We start from the raw sequence: 22,671 nt of genomic DNA, 5'->3' as shown, positions 1-22,671 counted from the left end.
CTGATTATCAGTAAGTATAGGAAGTCCCCGCCTTCCACCAGCCACTGTACCCTGGGGGTTTCTGATGGGTGCCCAACTAGGGCCTCAAGCTGGAGCTTGCCCAGACCTAGCCCACAGGTGCCAGCTCTGGAGAGGAGCAGTGCCGTGGACTAGGGACTTCCCTGGCTAGATGAGAGGTGGGCGTGGTGCACGCCCCACCATAGCAGGCCAGTCTGTGTCCTTGCAAAAACAAAGGATCCTTGTCCTGCTTTGGACCTGGTTAAGTCCAAATTTAGAGCAGGTAGATGTTCGAGATTTGTTGGGAAAGTTCAGCCCTCCTACCCTCCTCACTCATCACTTTCAGGTAAGGAAACGGAGAAGGAATTTGACTTGCCCCAAGTCACACAGCTGGTACAACGCAGCTTGCTGTGACCAGAAAGCCCAGGATCATCCCCTCCATAGAGAATAAAACCGGGTACGTGCCTGTGTGCTGGAGGTCATTCATTCAGGACCTGTGGGAACAGATTATAAAATCAAGTGTGCACAGTCCTGGATCAATGGTTCCTGCAAGGACGTACTGTAAGCAGTGGGTCTTAGAGATTGGGCCAACTGTGTGGCTACAATTCCCTACCCCTGTTGACCTCACCATCTGCACATCCCAGACTGCCCCCAACCCGGGGCATCACGGGAGGAATCTAAGAGCTTCCTGGGGGTGTAGAAAGGCGGTCTGCTGGCAGTGGCAGGACTCGGCGCCCTAGCGGGAGTTTGCCCACCAGCATTCCCATGTAGATCCTGAGAACTCTTCCCTAAGCTTGGCCAGCTGGGAAAAGGTGTCCAGGAAGATGGCAATTGCTCCCTCTTCCAAGGTCATGAGTCCGGAAGAGGAGGATGAGACTGAGGAAGGTCATCATGCTAGGCCAGGGCAGCTACTGTCTCCACCAAAGCCTGGATCGTTGTGGACTGTCTTGGGAGCGATCGCCACCTGGACCCGCTAAAACATGGAATCTAGGGGGAGCCCTGAATTGCCACCTTCTCAGGGGAATTCTGAAGGGCTTAGATTACTCACATTCTGACAGAGATCCACAGAGACATCAAAGCTGCCGAAGTGAGCAAGGGAGTGTGAAGCTGCCAGCTTTGGAGGGTCCAGGCAGATCAAGGGGACACCTTTGAGGCACCCCTTCCTCCTTGGCACTGGGGTCATCAAGCAGGTGGCCCAGGACTTCACGTGGGCATCTCAGCCATCAAACTGGACCCAGGAAGCATCTATGTCCTGAGCTCCAGCCTATGACAGCGCTGTCTGATCCCCAGCATAACCTGTCCCCAACTCCAGAAGAACATCTTGGCTTTAATAGAGATCAGGACATCCTCAGCCTCAGGACAATTGCCAAGGAGCTCCCAAAGCGTAAACTGATTGCATACCCTGGCCTCCTTCCTTACAGAGGAGCCCAGCACTGATACACACAAAGGAAACTGGAGGGGCTTCAAGAGGAATTCAGCCCAGGCACCTGACGCTGATGGAGAAGCTGCACCAAAGTCTTCCCCTCCATGGTTCCCAGAACCCTGCTGAGCCAATCAGAAGACACCTGGGACCCCAGGTTTGTCCTCTCCTGTCCAGACTGTCTTCAGAGAGCTCAGAGATAAGCTGGAGCTGACTGGAAGCTGCTTGGGTTCCGAGGAGAACGTGCGGGGCATGCCCGGCCAGGCCCAGGTGTCCTGCCTGCACTTGCATCTCCGCGAACTCATGGCAGTCCTGGTGGAGATGAGCAGAGGGGTTCTTACGACAGGAGCCATCTGACTTCAGCCTGCCCATGAGTGCCCCTGGGTGGGAGAGCAGAGGGACTTCCTTTGTAACCTCATGGGAGCCATGCAGCACCGACCCTGGAAGACAGCTGTGTTTCGTTAGCCCTGAGCCGTGAATCCGCACTGCATATCTGCTATAGTCCCTGGGAAGAGCCCCATGCCCTGGGCTCATCATTGTCCTACATCTTCTGCCAGATTGTTTTCCAAAGGACGTTTCTTAAAAAAAAAAAAAAAAAAACTCTAACCAAGGCTTGGGAAAGACAATGGATTCCACTTTACCCCCTCCTGGTCTGGCTTCGAAGACAGGCCTTCTTTTGAGGAGCATCTGGGTTGCACCTAGAAATCAGGGGTGAGTTGCACAAAACGAGACCACGGACCCTGCCGAAAGAGTGGCCTCTTCTCAGAGCTGTCCTTTCCGAGTGGCCATCATCACCTGCCTGGATCACAGAGACTGGTGTCCTCATAGGACTTGGCTTCTGGCCCTGAGGCCTCTCCAGCAGGGTCTGAGGAACAAAGCTGAGTCACAATGAATGCCAATCCTGCATTGTCCCTTTTTCTCCACTAAATTAAGCTGATGCCCAAACGGGAGTTGAGTCAGACAAGAGCAGGGCGGGACCCCCCACAACGGCGGCTGCTTATTGTTTTTGGAGCAGCTTGTTTTCAGTAAACCCAGCCAGACAGTGGATTAAAAGCACTGTGGGCTCCAGCATGCTGGCATGTGCCCAGGGCCCCAGGCACCTTGCGGTCTCAGCCCCCTGGGTCTCCGGGCTCCGGGAACCATGAGGCAGTGGCTTGGCTTTAGTATTAAACCAGGTCCCCGCTTGCGTTCATATACACCCATGTCAACCAAAATGCTTAAAAAAATAGGACTTTATTTTGTTTCCTTAAGTTTCTTAAGATTAAGGTTATTGGTTTTAAAGAGCATGGAAAGGGAACTGCCATATTCGATAAAGAAACTGCATTAAAAAGATGTACTGGGGCTTCCCTGGTGGCGCAGTGGTTGAGAGTCCGCCTGCTGATGCAGGGGACACGGGTTCGTACCCGGGTCCAGGAAGATCCCACGTGCCATGGAGCGGCTGGGCCCGTGAGCCATGGCTGCTGAGCCTGCGTGTCCGGAGCCTGTGCTCCGCAACGGGAGAGGCCACAACAGTGAGAGGCCCGCGCACCGCAAAAAAAAAAAAAAAGATGTACTGACACAGCCCAGCCCACAGGAGTCTGTGCACACATGCGTTGGTGAGCTTGGTTCATACCTCTGTGCTCCCGGGACTCACAAAGGTGGCCTGAACCGGAGGCCAGGGACACCAAAGGCTGGCCATTTCAGAGCAAAATGGGCCTGAGGGAACAAGTTCCTTTTCTTTCTTTCTTTCTTTTTTTTTTTTAATTAATTAATTTATTTATTTATTTATTTTTGGCCGGGTTGGGTCTTTGTTGCTGCGCGTGGGCTTTCTCTAGTTGCAGTGAGCAGGGGCTACTCTCAGTTGCGGTGCATGGGCTTCTCATTGCGGTGGCTCCTCTTGTTGTGGAGCACGGGCTCTAGGCATGTGGGCTTCAGTAGTTGTGGCACACGAGCTCAGCAGTTGTGGCTTGCAGGCTCTAGAGCGCAGGCTCAGTAGTTGTGGCGCATGGGCTTAGTTGCTCTGTGGCATGTGGGATCTTCCCGGACCAGGGCTTGAACCCCTGTCCCCTGCACTGGCAGGCAGATTCTTAACCACTGCACCACCAGGGAAGCCCCCAGGCTCCTTTTCTGACCTCTCACCTGGGAGACCACCAGGTCAGGTGGAGAGGTGGGATCTGGCCCAGCCTCAGTGGCGACACTCACCCAGACACCAAATGAAGCTTGGGGTGGAGTCAGGCCAGTGACCCCTGTGTGGGGAACCTGAGGACCCCAAATACAGGCTCCACCCTTGAGGCCTCCTAAGTGTAAGCTGAGAGCTGTTCTCCCAAAAGCTCCCTAGTTACACAGAAAAAGGGCCGTGGCATCTGCAAAATAAAACCCAGATGGGATTTTGCAAAGAGCTGGGGCTCGCGGCCTCGTTGGAACGACATCAATACACTTGCACTCCTGGCTCCGTTCTGCGTATTCACACCAGACAAGGACTTGCAGCCCAGAAAAATAGCCCTTAGTTGAGCAACTGAAGTTAAGACCCTTGGCTCCTTGGCTGAAGGGCGTGATAGAAGGGTGTGCAGGCAACAACTGGCCAGTCTGCACAGCCACTCTCCAAAGGCAGCCTCCAGGACCCCTGGGGGGATTTCGGTCTGTAGGCTGCGTGGGAAAGGGTGGAGAGTGGGAGCCTGGGGGCGGCCAATTGGCTCTGCTGTCCTTCCCTGGAGCCAGTGTCCCTAAGTGCATTCCTCTCCTCCCCCAAATTCAAAGCAGAATACCCACCAGCGGGAGGCGGCTGTGGTTTGCAACTATGTACTGTTGGGAGCTCCTGAGACATGCCGAAGACATTTACATGCCTTTGAAGAAATGTTTTTCAGTTTTGAGGAAAATTAGCCAGGGGTGGGGTAGGAACTTGAGGTGAGAGAAGAGGTACCAATGAAAAATTCCATGAGTCTCATGTTTTCCCAGGTCGTATCAGCTGGGGGTCAACTGGAATTTTATTGACTCTTGCCTTGACCCCAACCAATGACAAGTATTTCTGGAAATCTCTGTCTCTCATATGCTCATAAATAAATCTGGTTATATGCAGAGGATGCCTGCCATCACTTTTCTTTTCCTTTTCCTGCATCCACTGCCCCAGCCTCTGGTTCTGCTAAGTTGGGGGACAGTGCCCCACACGGCGGCCCTCCAACAGGCTGCCCTTGCAGAGACCACCATCAGCTCCGCCAGGCACTTAGAGAGGGGCTGCAGCCACGCCACCGCTGTGGGTACCAAAGCCCCGGGGCACTGTTGCCAGTGCTGGTGCAGGGGGAGGGCCACGTAGCTTGGAGGTGCCCGAGCTGTGCTGTGGTCCGCAGCTAAGTGCCTCTCCCCACTTCTGGTTGCGTTTACAGGGTGGTCCTGATGCAGTGCCGCTTCCTTTATGCCTGCTTCCTGCCCTAGGATTCACCTTGAACCGTGCAGGGCTGGGCCAAGAGACAAATAGTAAAACAAGCAAGCAAAAAACCCCTTTGAATTCCAAATCCCTCTCACCTGAGCCAGGCTTACCCTTCTGGGCCCTTCTCTTGGGATTTCTCTTAAGAGGCTTCCAGGTCCTGCGTGCAAAGAGCGCATCTGGACCTGAGAATGACGGGGATACTTGACTTCAGTCCCAGCTGGGCCCCCTGCCCCACCAGACACCCATCAAATATCACCCAACTCCCATCTCAACACCTTGCTTTTCAAAGACTGAAAGGTAGACTCTGCTATTTCCAGGGATGCCTTTTTTAGCATCAAGGCTGTCTGCCATCTGAGAAAGGACCTTCTGCTGTTAGCAGGCTGTGTTGGAAGCAGAAGCTTCTAGAATGTCAGATATCATCATCTTACAAACCCCAAGACAGGGCACAATGCCTACCTATTCTCCATGCTTGTAATAAAAAGAGTAGTTAATACGAGCGCAGCCCAGGCCTTCCATCACACACGGACATTAAGGAATCTGGGCTTTGTGTTCCTCGTTGGAAGACTGTTGGTCAGCAGATACCCTGTTCTTGTTCCCCAGAATCCATTTCACCTCTACTCCCAAGGCTGAGAGCTCTTATCAAAACCTGCTCTGGGTTAGAGATTTTGGGGTTCGTGTGTGATCTCCTGTTAGACCCATTCATTCAATCGGCACCTACCAAGGGCCTACTTTGTGCGAGATGGAGTGTGAGAGCCTGGTGGAGAGAGGGAGGTGAAGACTGGGGGAAGATTTCTGGAAGGAGTGACACCTGTGCTGATACTAAAGCAGCAAATAAGGAACAGGCAGGCAAAGAAGGGAGGAGGAGATGATGACCAAAGCTCTGCCATGAGGTCTCTGAAGATCTGGTCATCCTTCTCCCCTGGCTTAGATTCACTGGGTGGAGAGCACTGCAGACTTGACAAGTGCCCCAAGTTCATTGCCTCTGGAGTCAATTAGCTCCACTCCCGGACATGCATCCTGCAAAGATGTTGCACTGGTGACAAAGGGAAGCAAGAGTTAGGGTGGCTGGTTTAGTCCAGCTGTGCTCCTGGAAATGCCATGTCAAGGACACGGCAGCAAGCTGTTACTTTTCCTTTTGCGCTTGTCACGGGTATTGTTTTGTGACTGTACTCTGGCATACAAAAGGTTAATTCTCTTTTTATTTTTTTAAACTGAGCTCAGTTTAGCTCGTAAACCCCCAGTTTCTCTCTAGACTGGAAAAGTGTCTTGCTCACAGTATAGTTCTGGAAAATGACTAGTGGCTCTTGGGTAATTACTACTCTCATCCTTCCCTTTTGCCTGGGTGGCATCTGGGGAGGCTTCCGTAACATCACAGCAGCAAGGATGGGGTGGCTGGTGGTGAGTGCCTGGTCCGTGGTCATCTTCCTACCTCTCTGGCCTCTACAGAGGAGAAATTTGCTCTGCTTGGCCAAGGAATGCCACCCTCTGCTTTTTTTTTTTTTTTTTAATGGCACTGGTTGGCATTTGTGCCTCTACAACGTAGTTTTTTGTTTTGTTTTGCTTTTTTATTTAATTTATTTTTGGCTGCATTGGGTCTTGGTTGCTGCGCATGGGCTTCCTCTAGCTGCGGCGACCGGAGGGCTACTCCTCGTTGTGGTGCGCGGGCTTCTCATTGTGGTGGCTTCTCCCGTTGCGGAGCATGGGCTCTAGAGCGCAGGCTCAATAGTTGTGGCTCGCGGGCTTAGTTGCTCCACGGCATGTGGGATCCTCCCGGACCATGGCTTGAACCTGTGTCTCCTGCATTGGCAGGCAGATTCTTAACCACTGAGCCACCAGGGAAGCCCCACCCTCTGCTCTTCACGTCCATATGCCACCTGATCTGTACCCTAGTTGTCCCAGCCTGAAGTCTCTTCCAATGAGCTGGCCCTTTCATTACTTCTGGGAGCTCAGGGAGCTTGGAAGCCATCACCTCCCCATGATGGGGTGTGAGGGACTCTGTGAGGTGTGCCCGCCCTTGGGGCCACGTGGCCGGACAACACAGACACTGTCTCTCCTCCTCAGGTGCCTTGTTGAACACCTCACTTCTCTGCGGGGACTGCAGTCTCCCAGGTTAATTGCTGGAAGCCAGGCAATGGCTTCTAGATCAGGGTTTCCCTCAAACTTATGGGGGTTTCTCTTATACTGGGGCTCAGCCCAGAGTGGTAGGGTTCTGGATTTCTTCTCCAGGACCTTCCAGCCTCAAAACCAAGTCATATCCCTTGTAGTTCTTCCTTTTCTATTCATACCTGCTGGTCAAAATCCCCCCTCCCCCCACCTCTTTTTTCTATGGAAAAAAAATGTTTATGTCAAGATGCACCGTCCCTCTGCTGATGGTGCTGGCTGTGTGCAAAGTCCTCCAGCATTTTGGCTCTTAAAATGTAAAGGGTAACTTTTAGAATAAAGGACAAAAACAAAGCAAAACGCCATTCCAACAATTCTTGTGACTCTCGTGGTGTTCAAGACTTTCTTCTCTACTAGAGAATCACAAAGTCTCTACAGGGGTTCAGAAGCTAAGAATTTAAGCTGTTATCTCCATAGCATCACTGCTAGAAGACAGTGCATATAGGGAGCCCTGCCTGCTGATGGAATCTGGGGAAAGGGCAGAGATAAAGAACAGAAGGGATGCTCAACTGAATATCACACTCTACATATACAAAGGATGACCGCTGCTTTCATGAGCGAACCAACAAAGCATGTCTCCTAGGAGCCCTGACCATGAGGGAAGCCACGGGGCTTTTGCTCAGTTAGAAAGTTTTCTTGCAGCAAGACACAGCACTGGTTGGGTCACATTTGGTTTTGTGCAGTGAAAGCCAAAGGGGAACTTCTGCTTACTGGGTTTCTACAGATAGAGCTGCAACTACATCCTCTCAGTCAAGAAGCAGGAAAAAACATCTAGGGCAAGGGAGGATGTGGAGAAGACGGTACACACGTACACGCGGTCGACGGCAGTGTGCAGTGTAACAATCATTGCAGAGGGCATTTGGGCGAGAGCTAGCAACATTTCAAATGTGCGTGCCCTTTAATCTTTTAAAATGGGAATTGAACGATTTTAGGAGAGTAGCCTACAAAAAGGTGGGCACAAGTAAGCAAAGATACTTACAGAAAGATTTTCACTGGTGATGTGTTTCTCACTGCCAAAAAATAGAAACCTATTTGTATACTGATAGGAGACTGGCTAAGTAAACGATGGTCTATCTCAACTATAAAACACCATGTAGCCTTAAAAAGAATGAGTGGCTCTATATATGCTGAGGGAAAAGATATCCAAGATTTCTTGTTTAGCTGTAGAAAAATATGCACGTATGCTTAATATTAATTTTGTTTGCAAAGTGCCCTCCCCGCACAGTGTAAGACAGAGAAAGTCTGGAAGGGGAGTAGGACTTTTGATATATTTCTATATTGTTTAAACTTATTAACATGAATACTGTGTACTTTAAAAATGAGTATTATTATTGCAATATTTTATAAGGTGAAGAAAATAGAAACAGCAGTGCAGAAACACTCAAAATCACTGGGGTTAGCAGTCATGAGAGGAGGGCAGTGGAGCGAGCCTTATGCCAGCTTCTTTGCAGAAGCCCTCAGAGCAAAGAGGAACTCCGTGGGCCCGGCTGGGAGACCACGGAGAAGGGCTTCCCCATGAGGAAACCTCACCTGCCAGGCCTGACTGGGACTGAGAGGCTTGATTTGCTGGGGCAACTTAGATTTTTCTCTTGGTTTCTGTGATTGGTGTTTGTATAATCATTAAGAAAATGTTTTACGATTAACTAACCATATTGGTTGACAAAGAGAGTTGTCAAGGGTGCCTTACTCTAAGGCCTTGAGACTGAGGAGCTAGGAAAAGGAAGGCGGTGCCCTTTAGAGATGGGGAATTTCAGGAAGGGAGCCGAGTGTACCTGGAGATGCTCCACCCAAGTCGATGATGGGACCTGCAAGCAGACTGGGGTCAGCTGAAGGGGACGGACAAGGGCTAAAAATCTGAGAAAACTCAGAAGGCATAGCTGGTGTTTATACCTGTGATTGGGCAGAAAAGTTCTCTGAAGGAGTCTGGAGTGAAAACCACAGGAGGCCTAAAACCTTGGGGCTTGACCACAGTCAAGGTTCAAAAGGAAAAGAGCATCAGTGACGGAGACCAAGACATTAAGGGAGCCAGGAAAGCAAGGCATCGAGGGAGTGAAGGGAGAATTCCCAGGGGCAGGGAGGACTCATCAAATCCATGGAGAGTGCAAAGAGGATGAAAGTGCGGCAAGAAGGTCATCCTTCCAGAGAAGTTTCTGGAAGGTAGTTGAGATGGATGCTGAATGAGAGTGAATGCACTTAGGGGCTGGAGGTGATGGCTGTAACCTTTTGTTGGAAATGGTAACGAAGGACACAAGAGAAGTAGCACGGCGGCCTAGGCGGGTGGTGGGAGATCAAAGAAAGCATGGAAGCCCTGGTTCACTTCTTCAGGCAGAACGGAAAAGGGGACAAGCTCTGAGAAACTTGGTGGGAGTGGAGGAGGGGGGAGGAAGGGAGGGGTGGGACTCCAGGGAAGGCCAGCCGGGGAGGGTGGAGCGGTGAGTGGCAAGTGGCATATACACAGGTGGCTTGGATTTCGCCAGCCCTCTTCACAGTGCAGGGCAAGCTCACGACTGGAACTCTCGCGGTCTGTTTCCCAACTGATAAATGAGGAAATTTGACCAAAGTTCTAAAAACAAATAAACCCACATACCACCGAACGCTGATGCTCCAATTCAGAGCTTCCCAACTAGAGAGCTGGGCCGTGGCCGGAGTGCACAGCAAATGCCCACGTGGATCCTCTCAGCCCCGCTGGCCGGGGTGGGGGCGGTCCCCTGAAGCAGCCACAGTCCCCAGGCCCATGAATATGGCCCCGGCAGCCTCTTCAACTGGTTTGCCCCAGTGTGATGCCAAGGGAGCACAAATGTCATCATTTCTATGCTTCAAGTCCTGAAAAGGTTGGGAAGCATTGCATGTACACAGACAGACGTGCAAGGCCTCAGGCGTGAGATTTGGGGCTTGTCGGGATTTTGAGAGAAGGATGGGCTTTCTTGCAAATGTTGCCCAAGCCCCCTTCCCCAGTTCTGGTTGCACAGTTTTGTTCTTAGAAAAGAGCTGCCTCGCACAGGGGCGGGGGGTCGGGAGTGGTCCTTGCCCTCTGATGTCCTCTTTCTAAAGGCGGCAAGGCTCAACCCAGAAGGTGGCCTCCAGCGTGACTCGGACAGGATTTGGGTGACAGTTCAGGGGTGTGGACCTCAGATGAAAAGCTGCTCTCTCCTGTACAAAGGTGACACCGCCAAACACGCCCGCCCCTTGAGCAGCAGCCACTGATGAGGACAGCAGCTTCCAAACTGACTTCTGGGGAACCTGGAATTCTTGAGATGTTTTAGGGGGCAAAGGAGCTCCACAAGGCTTTGATTCTAACCTCCCTTTAAGGGTGCATACTTTAAGCTTATTCTAAAAACTGAACATTCGAAAGTAATAAAATAACATGCGAATGTGTTATTGATGCAAATATAAGATTTTACAGATCCTTGGTGTGTTAACCTGCACTGCCAGGGCTGCTCTGTCCACGTAGACCTCAGGATAAAGAGTCCTTGTCACATCTGGGTAACCAAAGAGTATCTGGGATTGGGAGGAGGGCTTGTTTAAAACAAAACTGATGCTGTTTGCAAATTCTTAGCTGGATTAAATCAAGATTTCTCTATTCTATGCAACCAAAGCAAAACACAGAAATAAACTGGATGCTGGGGTTGATGCATATCAACTGCCATCCATAACCTTAGCTTTGAAATGCTTTCTATTTAACTGAAACAGTTTCAGTGTTCTCACTGATTTGCTTTGAAAGATACTTTAACTCACAAAATATATTAATAAAGTACTTTTATCTATTCGTAGAGTGAGAGTCCCATGTAAAGTTGGGTCTCATAGCTTTGAAAACCACTTGTGAAGTGCAAGGAGCATGGATGACACCAATCCTGGTTCTGCTACTCACGAGCTATACGCCTTGGGCACATTTGCCCCCCAGGCTTCCAGGTCCACATCCATAAAATCATACCCACTTAACAGGGGTTGTGATCCAATGAGGTCTCTTAACTATCCAGGAGGCAGTAAATACTCAGTTCCCTCCCCACCCAATAGCATGGAATGGCCTGGATCTCTCAGGCCCGCTCACAATCAGGTACTATTTGCATGCCAGACAGTAGCTGGGCTGCAACTATGGCCCAGGGCTTAATCCACTGGGACCATAAGGCCCGTTAGCGCCCTTCTCTGACGACTGAGCAAGCCAGCCAGCTGAGGGGCCAACACTTGGGATCCGTTGAGAGCAGTGCCAGGGTTGCACTGAGGTTGGGGGAGGGGGGTGTCTCTGTGTGTGCACTCATGTTTTCTTTACACAACATTGGCCATTTTTCCATTTGCCTGCTAAAGCGCTTCTGCGGCTGCCCCAGGCAGCCCAATCGCAGGACTTTAGTCTGTGAAGAATTCCGTGGAATGCGGTCTCTTTAGCAGGTGGTGCGCTTCCCCTCTGCTTGAGAAGGGGCTTCCTTTTCCATCAGCACAAAACAACCAAGCAGAAGAAGCTGGAGTTTCTCTCCACCACTTCACCTGGTGCCCCTGAAAGTTGCAGCCTACTTGGTAAATACTTTTCATGGCCCCAGAGGTAAAGGGAAGTTTTGTTGAGAAGCCCTTCTTAATTTCTCACGTGTTGAAGAATTACCCCAAACAGGATGAGGCACCAGCGATTGTGCAAATTCTATTTGATTGCTGAGCAGAGGCTACCAGAGCTCTCAGATTAAGTGATAAACATTCTTAGGGGACAAAGAATTTACACAGCTTTTCCTCTGTATCACTTTTATCGCCCAGCATTCTCTATTTCAATATCCCCAAAGGGGATTGGAAGAACCAGGCGGGTACTTTTCAGCTGATTATAGGGATTCCGCTGGCCTTGGGAAACATCTTTGAAAGGCAACTGTGAAGTAATCCGAATAGCTGGTGAACTTCTGGCTTCCCTATTAGGTCTGCCTGTCCCAAGATAATCTCGCTTAGCATTTTCTGGGCATTGAAGGTCAAAAAAAAAAAGAGTGCAGGCAAGAATTTTGTCCCTGCCAGGACTGGTCCGTTGAAATCGGTTCTGTGGACACCAGACACCATCTCTAAAGACATGTTTTTTGGAAAGCAGCCTTTGGCAAGCCTTCTAATTTGCATTCAGAGGAAATGTGCCACATTTTCCATAACAGGCAGTCCAGCCAACACCACCAGGGAGGGAGGAAGCTCTTTTCTCAGTGTCTGCAGGTTTATCCCTAAATGCTACGGAAATAGCAGCTGCCGGGGCAAGGAGAGCAGAGGATGGAGAGTCTTCGAAAACGCTTGAGTAAGTTGCACATCCCGGGCAGCAGACCTAAAAAGGCAAAGGCTCCATGTGCCGGTGCTTGCTTCAGATGCGGCCTGCACCCAGCAGCAGGCTGTGTCGTCACATGGCCATCCTGTCCAAGCGAGCCCAGGGACAGGGCAAGCGCTGGGGCCACCCACTTGGGGCTCAGGCCTGGCGAGTGGTAAGGAGCAGGTCACATTTCACACGGCCTCGTGGCTGACAGAGCGTGTGCACAGCTGCCTCTTGTGTGACCTTCACCGCCCTGTTACTTATACACACCCCCCGCCCCCTTTCATGGATTCTGAACACTGCTTTTGTTTCAAACGGACGCATCCTTTAGATCCCACTACTTACCTGGTTACGTATGTGAGAAGGAAGAGAACCTGGCAGGTCAATCATCTGGCAGCGTTCTTCTGGGTGGGGTATACGGAAATGTTTCTTTTCTCATCGGATTGATTTCTGGCTACCCTAACTGAAGTGGTGAGCTGGTGAAAATAAAGAATGGAAACTAGGGAATGATCTTGAAGCCAACCTAATGGAAGCGCTGCCGCAAATTTTCCAGGGCTGAGGGGGACATCAGACGTCCCCAGAGGTTCACTGCAAAATGCCCACGCAGCTGTTAAGGAAACAGGATTGACTTACTGTGCACAGGACAGAAGGCCTCTGGCAGTCCCATGGAGAAGCAGGCTGTGATTGGAGCCGGGAGGTGGAGGAGGGAAGGTCAACGGGGTAGAAATTCGGAGCACAGGGAGGATTCCAAATGGGAAGCAGAACGCTTTATACCTATTTACAGAGGGTTTCCACCACCGCTGGACATGCCGGGAACTTGCTGAGGAACATCACGTTCTGGTTTCGGGCTGTCAGGGAATGGGCGCATCTTCACCAGGCAGAAGAGTAGACGCCGAGAGGGGAGCCCGGGCTTCATGGGCTCGCTAATTCCTTCCCATAGCCTGTTCTGTTTTCTGTCAACAGTGAGGAAATACATCCTAGCAAATGACATCCAGTAATGCTTTAATTAACTGTAGTATTTTATGCTGCGATATGCGCCACGAAATCACTTCCAGATGGGGGAAAAAATGAACGATATTTACACAAAAAAGCAATCCCTTTATTTTCAGGAATCGATATCTCCCAAAGGTATAGAACCTTGAGGGTCCAGGAGGCTTATCTATTTTGATAAATACTAGAAAGAGACTGGAAAAGTTTCTTTACTGTGTAAAACGTAACCACTCTTTCTGCACGCCAGCTTTTCATGTGTCCGTGTTTCCAAGGCTATTGTTTAAATGGCCCAACACAGTTCTAAGGATTTTATTTTTAGCAATCTGACTTGGAGGAGACAAGAAGTGTGAAACACTTGCTTTCACCCTCAAGCAAGTTGGTTATTTTGGAGATTTCTCTTCCTAGAGAGAGGAATTACATTTCCAGCTGTGAACTTGTGGCATTTTCCCTAGCGTTCTGTAAACGGGGGACCAGGGCTCCCTGTCCAATGGCAATTCAGGATGGGCTGGTGTCACGTCCCCTGCATCCCCTGCTCGCTCGCCCTGCCTGCCCGTCACTCTTACATTGGTCCTTGGACGTCTGCTTTCAGTCCTGTTCCACCTGCACCGAGGAGCTGCCCGAGGCATGAGAAAGTCGGCGCCCTTTCCTGGGAAAGCCCCAGGTACTGGGTCTTTGTTCTTCAAGAGAGGGAGGCGTGGCAACAGTTAGCTTCAATTCCAGAACTGAATTTGGAGGTCAAAACACCCCGTCCATGGTGGTTCCCGTTTCCCTGTTATGATCCAAACAGAACTTTCTTCAGCCTGGGCACCTCTAACTAGCAATCAGGAAGTCTGTCCAGAGTAAAAACAGCAGCGAACTCCTTATCAATTATAAATTACGAATATTTATTTTAACCACATAAGGTGACTTTAAGTTATTATTTTTTTAAGGGGCTAGAGAAAGCGGAGGGAAGGAACTGGTACAGTATCTATATAATTTAGCTGAATAACAGAGTTGTTAGCTACTGTTTTTATCAGTGAGTGCTCCTTTATATATATTATTTCAAAGTGACAGTAATAAATAAACCTTCTGTTTGGGGCTTGATCATCAAAACAAGAAGAATCCTAGTCGGTATGGGGACAGCATGATTTCTGCCATGGTCCCTACCACCAACACAAATTCAAAACTCAAGCTGCTGGCTATCAGCAAAAAAAAAAAATCTTTACCATTTGGGTACCAGCTCAATTATACAGTAATTACACTTGCTTAGAGTCAGAAAGAATATACATTTATGAAAATGTGCAATAGGAACCCTTCAATAAAGCAAAGTTCTGTTACAATGGTTCTTCACAAGAAGTAAGCATTATAATCACCTATGGAACTTTTAAATCTAGATGCTGGGCCCCACTCCAGACTTAACTGATTCACAATCTCCATGCATCTGTACTTGTAAAAAAAAAAAAAAAAGAGCCCAAGGTGATTCTGATGCAGACCCCCCCAGATGAGAAGCATGCTCTGTCTGTACAGGACGCACACAGGGCATGCAGCGCCCATCAACAAGACACTTAACGTAACTCCTACTGACTTCTGCTGGCTCCTTGGAGCTTACTGACAGTGTAATAAATCAAGAAAGCGACTTCCCTGGCTGTGACCACCACCTGGGGGGCAAAACAGCAGCTTGACATCTCAATGCCATTATGGAGACTTCCTGAAAATGACTCCTCATGAATGAAACACAAAGAGAAGTGTGGATCTGTAAACACTGAGAGTGACAAGAACCAGGTGTGGGAGTCCACTGGGTTTCCAGCTCCCAGGCCGAGGACAGATGGCTGAAGTGGCTGCTTGGAGATGGGCCCATCACCCCTTCTTTCAAGAGTGGGAAGAGAATGTTAACCTCAATTAGCTCGGGCTGGATAACTTTACCAGAGCCACACCATGGCTATCTGGGCAGAGTGAAATCTATCGACTGAGCTGCCCAGGTGCCCCCCCCCCCCCCCCCCCGCCCAGCCCCTTCCTTGCCCTTCCAGCGCCTTTCTTATTTAGCCAGCTTTCCCTACTAGGGCTTAGCTAAAGGCCACACCTCTTTCTTCCGGTCACACCTGTAATCTTCCACTTCATAACCTGGGCCCTAGAGCCAAGCCCAGAGGACATCTCTTAAGGGTCTGGCCGCAGAGGGAACCTCACACAGCTGCAGGTGGAGGAAGGGGTGAGTTCCAGGCTTTCTCACCCACGGTGCTGGGATAGAAGCATGGAAAGGAACAGGACCACATGCCAGAGGGTGTGGCTGCGTGGGTGAGGCGGGAGCAGCCCGGGACCCGCAAGTGAAGCGCACGGAACCTGCACCCCCAGCTGCCTCTGCTGCAGGAATCAGGGACCATCTCGACTGCCTTTTTATAATCTGGCTGTTACCCGTCTTCTCCGATTAGGACAGGAATTAAGACAGGACGTGGGAGAAACATGGGAATGACCCAAATGCCCCAGGAAGTTTCAAGACTGATGATCTGAGAGTCGGGGAAGCGCAGGAGAGGTGGGGGGCTTCCGGGGATCTGGGTGCTGGTGGGGGGGTGGGTCACTGGCCGGGGGAGAAGTGCCCCTTGGACGCTCCTACAGTCTCTTTTTAATTAGTTTCTCCAGTTTGCGGATGCGAGATGACTCCTGTTCTGGAGTTGGAGCCAGGAAGGACAGCGAGCTGGAGCCCTCGGGCCCTGAGGGCGGGGCGGGGAGCCTCTGGCGGAAGAGATCCAGCATGCTGCTCTGCTCGCTCCTCTTCAGCCCCTGAGGCGGAGAGAGAAAGGAGGGTGACGTCAGCTCTGGCCCCGAAGGGCCCGAGGGCAAGCGCAGTAACTGGTATTCACTGGGCTGAGGGTTAAGGCTTTCTTCAGGGAGACACCAGCCCTGGGTAGCAGCCTGGGAGAGAATCAGAAGAAGAGAAAAGGCAATAGGAGAGGAGGCAGAAGGGGCTGAGAGGGCGGAGGCCAGGCAGCAGGATGCGGGAGGGTAGCCTCCTCTCCACTGCAGTCCCGCTGAGCCTGGCTCTCTGCTGGGCGCCAGGGTGCCATCAGAACGGGGACATTCACAGGCCCCGGTTCCTCCTCCTCCTTAAAAGGCTTCTGAGAGTTGGGTGTGCAGCCTGGGCCAGGCACGAGCACTTTGAGATAGCTCCCGGGGGCCCATATCCCATCCCCCAGTTAACCACCGAGCGTGAGAAGAAGGTGTCCGGGGACAAAACAAAACGCGGAGCTAACCTTCATGTCCAGGATCTTCTGGAAGGTTTCTGTGTTGCAGTCTGTCAGGAGTTTGATGTAGTTGTCCACAAACACCACCAACGGCTCGTGAGGGGCCATCACGACCTACCGAGGGAGAGAGACGAGAGTAGGCCTGCCGGGAACACTCATGATCGGAGGCCGAGGATTATCTTTCCTCACTTGCAGGCCGATCACAAAACGGACTCTGCACGATCTCCTTAGGTGGCGGCAGCAGCTGCAAACCCAGAAATGTCCTGACAGCCTGTTTCATCTCGACATTCAGTTAGTGCAATGCTTCCTAAATTTCCTAAATCATAAATGTAAGCTGGGTTGCTTCTTAAGTACAGCTTCCTATGTCCCTCCTCTGAAGGTTCTAATTCAGAGGGCCTGAGGGGAGTCCCAGGTGACTTTTTAAGTATCAGGACCACGGGAAACACTCTGCTGCAGGGTCCCCTGTCTGAGACATTTCGTAGGTTCGTGGTACCTGCTCCTTCTGTCCTGATGTATCACTGTTCCCGAAGGATGGCCTCAAAAGGCACTGAATTAAGTGCATTTTCTCAAAAACAAAAACCCTGGAACAGCCTCACTCTTTTCAAGACTTAAAATCTGGAACTTCATTTAACTACATCCAATTCATGTACCAACAGCAGGAAAGCAATGGCATCGCAACCCTCACATTCACTGCCATTTGGTTTTCAGTGTGGCGTCTGATTTCCTTCCTCCAGCAGACTGTTTTGTTTTTTTTCCCAAAGACAACCATTGCTTCAATTTTCTTTTTTTTTTTTTAATTTTAAAACATTATTTTATTTATTTGGCTGCGTCGGGTCTTAGTCACGGCATGCAGGATCTTTCGTTGTGACGCACGGGCTTCTCTCTAGTTGTGGCGCGTGGGCTCCAGGGCAAGCAGGCTCAGTAGCTGCAGCGCGCGGGCCAGCAGACTGGTTTTGTTTTGAATTTCTGAGAATAGGACTCAGACTGGCAAGGAGTATTCACTCAGAAATTCTCTCTAAACCCTGCTCTCCACCCTGGTGAGTAAACCAACTAGGGAAGAAATGGATTAGGCTGCTTCCAGTTTCCTCAGGCCAAAGCCTGAGGTCTGTGTGGGCCCCTCACCTGGTCCCACACATGTCAGGGCCTGCCGCTACTTTTCACTCCTCCATGATTTGAGTCATTCTGTTTGGAGACAGACCTGAAAGGCCTGCAGGCCCTGGCCTTCTAAGAGCATCCCCTGACAGTTCCGTTTTTTCTCCAGCCTTCTCTCCCCTCCCCAGTAGGCCCCCATTCCCCTTGACACATCCAGATGGAAATCATATGCAGGAGCTCAAGGCTTCAGACATTCTCAGCATCATCACCCCATGTATATTTTATTAAATGGGGCTTTAGAAAACCCATTTGCTGATTAGAATCAGTTACGCAACATCTGTTCAGAGTTCCTGTAAAGTGGCAGAGTTCAGAGCGCCAAAGAGGCTTACGTGGACCGGAGTAACTCATAGCTGGGCCAGAAATTCCTGCTGAGAAGCAGAGAGATCCCTGGCTTAGACGCTGATTCACAGTGACAACGCCACCCAACCTCCAATCTTGGTCAAATCTTATTACAAGAGAATCCCACTACGATGAAGAATTCATTTGTCAGATAGAATTACTGACCCCCCAGTAACAGTGCACTGACTTTCAACAATATCTGATGAGGCCAAAGTCTGGTTCAGCCAAAGAATGTGGACAATCTTTTAGGACTGATGGGCATAGGTCCTAACCTGTGCTTTCAAAGACTAGTACTCAGTACTCCTTGGAATAAGCAATCAGATAACCAGGCCCTTTTAACCGAAACCCCGAGGAAGACACAAGCCCCACCTTGAGGATCATCTCCGCTCGGGTCATGCCTTTCACCACGATCTTTGTGTAACTGGCTGGGGCTTTCCTCACCACCTGAGAGCCGATGGAAGGCAGATCAAGCAGGACCATCTTCAGGGAGTGGGTGTCCAGCAGCAGCTGAGGGAAGAGAGCAGAATAGAACCAGCCACTTCATAGGGACACGATACCTAGTGTATGCACACTGATAAATAACATTTTCCTGATTTTAAATGTAATACGTTCTCATTGGAGAAAATTCGGAAAATGAACAAATATAAAAGGAAAAACATGAGTTATAATTACTATGACCCAGGAAAAAATAATAAGATGTCACAGTTCAATGTGGTATCATTCCCACCAGTTTGTGTGTGTGTATAACAAGCTAGAGTAATACTGTATAGACAGTTTTACAACCTGGTTTTTCCACTTAATACATGAAGTTTTTTGAAGTCTATTTTCCCATCTTGGCAGTCTTTAAAAAAAATCATGATTTTTAATGGCTATACAGTACTCTATGGTGTGTGTGTGTGTGTGTGTAACTTTAATATTTTTAACCATTCCCGTACACTTTGTTTCTAGATTTTTATTATTATAAATAATGAATACTGTGATGAACAGCTGTGTAGATATAATTCTAGGTCTATCAGTGGCATTTCCTTAGGAGACAGTCTTTGGGACAGATCAAAGGATAAGGACATTTGGAAGGTTCCTCTTACGTATCCTGAACTGCTTTCTGAATGGAATGTACCTATTTACATAGTGCAGACTGCACCCACATCAGCACTGAAAACTGCCATAAAAATTTTGCTTATTCAACAGGCAAAAAATGGTAATTCCGTACTGCTCTATTGTGGATTTCTCTGGATGCTAGTGAGGATGTAGGAGATTAAATCAAATTTAAACATCAGTATCTTGGCAACAAACTGTCTTTTTCTCTCTTTCTTTCTTTTTTTTTTTGGTTCTCTTGGATGCCAATTATTTGGAAGGCTATCAGCTTTCCTGATTGCCCACCAACTGCAGGCACAGAAATGGCATATATACACTGGCCTGTTCAGACAGTTTAGGAGAATGGAATCACATGCCCACCAACCAGACAAAGGTAGCAGTAGGGTGACAGTCTCACTACTGCAACTCTGATGGTCAATCTTATGTTCAGGACAGGGCTTGCTGTATCTACCACTGCCTGCTCCTCTCAGAAAGCTTTTCATAATTATATCAAGCAGGGGTGGAATGGTATCCCTTTCAGGCCCTATGACACCCTGAATTCTCTCATTCTCCCTGTACTTTGCTATGGACAGGAGAATTAACGACTAAAGATAAGACAAACTCATTAATGAGAAACACTATTAACTTAATGGTCATGGTGATTATAATTCTGACAATGGTATAAAAATCTGGTGAAACCATCAATGTTTTACTTGGGATAACACAGAGGGAAATATTGCTCTCAAAAAATGGTGAGGTATTGAAACAGACTGATTCTGAAGTTTATATGGAGAGGCAAAAGACCCAGAATAGCGAATGCAATATTAAAGGAGAAGAACAAAGTTGGAGGACTGATCCTACCCAACTTCCAGACTTAAAATAAAGCTACAGTAGGGACTTCCCTGGTGGTCCAGTGGTTAAGACTCCGCACTCCCAATGCAGGGGGCCCGGATTCGATGATCCCTGGTCAGGGAACTAGATCCCGCATGCCACAACTAAAAGATCCTGCATGCCACAACTAAATATCCTGCATGCTGCAATGAAGATCCCGCACACGGCAATGAAGATCGTGTGTGCCACAACTAAGACCAAGTGCAGCCAAATAAATAAATAAATAAATAGATAGATAGATAGATAGATAGATAAAAATAAATAAAATAAAGCTATAGTAATCAAGACAGTTTAGTACTGGTGAAAGAATAGACAAATAGATCAACTGAGAAGAAAAAGCCCAGAAATAAATCCACACAAATATAGTCAACTGGTCATTCACAAAGGAGCAAAAAGGCAATTCAATGGAACAAAGACAGTCTTTCCAACAAATGGTGCTGGAACAGCTGGACATCTATGTTCAAACAATAAAAATAAAAGGGAATCTAGACACAGACCTTACACCCTTCACAAAAACTAAATCAAAATGGATTACAGACCTAAATGTAAAACACAAAACTATAAAACTCCTTGAAGATAACATAGGAGAAAACCTTGATGACCTTGGGTATGGTGATGACTTTTTAGATATAACACCAAAGATATGATCTGTGAAAGAAATAATTGATAAACTGGACTTCATTAAAATGAAAAACTTTTGCTATCCAAAAGACAATGTCAAGGGAATGAGAAGAAGACAAGCCACAGACTGGGAGAAAATATTTGCAAAAGATACATCTTATAAAGGACTGTTATCTAAAATATACAAAGCTTTTTAAGAATAACTCAACAATAAGAAAACAAACAACCCAACTAAAAAATGGTACCAAGAGCTTAACAGATACCTCACCAAAGAAGATATACAGATGACAAATAAGCATTTGAAAAGATGCTCCATATCATTTGTCACCAGGGAAATGCAAATTAAAACAGCAACGAGATACCACTATACACCTATTAGAATGGCTAAGGTCTGGAACACTGACAACATCAAATGCTGGTGAGGATGAAGAGCAACAGAACTCCCATTAGTTGCTGGTGGAAATGCAAAATGTTACAGCCACTTTGGAAGACAGCTTGGTGGCTTCTTATATTAAAACTAAACATACTCGGGCTTCCCTGGTGGCGCAGTGGTTGGGAGTCTGCCTGCCGATTCAGGGGACACGGGTTCGTGCCCCGGTCCGGGAAGATCCCACATGCCACGGAGCGGCTGGGCCCCTAAGCCATGGCTGCTGAGCCTGTGCCTCCGGAGCCTGTGCTCCGCAACGGGAGAGGCCACAACAGTCAGAGGCCCCGCATACTGCAAAAAACAAAAACAAAAAAAACAAAAAACTAAACATACTCTAACCATACAATCTAGCAATGATGCTACTCATTATGTGTCTAGAATTGAAAACTTATGTTCACACAAAAACAAAAACCTGTACATGGGTACTTCCCTGGTGGCGCAGTGGTTAAGAATCCGCCTGCCAATGCAGGGGACATGGGTTCGAGCCCTGGTCCAGGAAGATCCCACATGCCGCAGAGCAACTAAGCCTGTGTGCCACAACTACAGAGCCTGCGCTCTAGAGCCCACGAGCCACAACTACTGAGCCCGTGTGCCACAACTACTGAAGCCTGCACGCTTGGAGCCCGTGCTCTGCAACGAGAAGCCCCCACTCACTGCAGCAACGAAGACCCAACGCAGCCAAAATAAATAAATAAATTTAAAAAAAACCCTGTACATGGATGATTTTAACAGCTTTATTCATAATTGCCAAAACTTGGAAGCAAACAAGATAACCTTCAGTAGCTGAATGGAGAAACTGTGGCACACCCAGACAATGGATTATTACTCAGTGCTAAAAAGAAATGAGCTATCAAGATATGAAGGAACCTTAGGGACTTCCCTGGTGGTGCAATGGTTGGGAATCTGCCTGCCAGTGCAGGGGACATGGGTTCGAGCCCTGGTCCGGGAAGATCCCACATGCCGCGGAGCAACTAAGCCCATGCGCCACAACTACTGAGCCTGTGCTCTAGAGCCCGCGAGCCACAACTACTGAGCCTGCGCCACAACTACTGAAGCCCACATGCCTAGAGCCCGTGCTCCGCAACAAGAGAAGCCACCGCAACGAGAAGCCCACGCACTACAATGAAGAGTAGCCCCCGCTCGCTGCAACTAGAGAAAGCCCGCGCGCAGCAACACAGACCCAACGCAGCCACAAAAAAAAAAGATAGGAAGGAAACTTAAGTGCACATGACTAAGTGAAAAGGCCAATCTGAAAAGGCTACATATTGTATGATTCCAACTCTATGACATTCTGGAAAAGGCAAAACTATGGAGGAAGAAAAAGATCAGTGGTTGCCAGGGGTTGGTGGTGGTGGGTAGGATGAACTGGTGGAGCACAGAGGATTTTTAGGGCAGTGAAACTACTCTGTATAATACCATGATGGTGGACACACGTCATTATACATTTGTCCAAAGCCACCGACTATATAACACCAAGAGTGTAAACTGTAACACTGTAATGTAAACTATAGACTTTGAATGATAATGATGTGTCAACACAAGTTCCTTGACTGTAACAAATGTACCAACCACCCTGACAGGAGGTGTTGATAATGCGGGAGGCTATGCTTCTGTGGGGCAGGGAGTATATGGGAACTCTCTGTATCTGCCCCTCGACTTTGCTGTGGCTTAAACTGCTCTAAAAACAATAAAGCCTTAATTTAAAAAAACAGTGGGAAGCTACACTAA

General features: G+C 48.9%; 1 protein-coding gene across 2 annotated transcripts in view; it reads right to left on the bottom strand.

The window, feature by feature from the left end:
- Positions 1-13,533: 13,533 nt before the first annotated feature.
- Positions 13,534-22,671, bottom strand: part of VPS53 (VPS53 subunit of GARP complex) — a 127,174-nt gene continuing 118,036 nt past the window's right edge. Inside the window, exons 17-19 of one of the 2 annotated variants that reach the window (XM_081218222.1) lie at positions 18,300-18,437; positions 16,449-16,553; positions 13,534-15,978 (exon numbers count right to left, since the gene is read on the bottom strand). In XM_081218222.1, the coding sequence (XP_081074348.1) occupies positions 15,808-15,978; positions 16,449-16,553; positions 18,300-18,437 (414 nt within the window). In that variant the 3' untranslated portion in view covers positions 13,534-15,807. The remainder of the gene's footprint in view (positions 15,979-16,448; positions 16,554-18,299; positions 18,438-22,671) is intronic. The other variant, XM_081218221.1, reaches the window with a different exon arrangement.

This window comes from Mesoplodon bidens, assembly GCF_964165515.1.
Source record: "Mesoplodon bidens genome assembly, chromosome: 19".
NCBI classification, from domain to species: Eukaryota; Metazoa; Chordata; class Mammalia; order Artiodactyla; family Ziphiidae; genus Mesoplodon; species Mesoplodon bidens.
The sequence above is the reverse complement of the archived record's forward strand: the minus strand, read 5'-3'. Positions and strand labels throughout refer to the sequence as shown.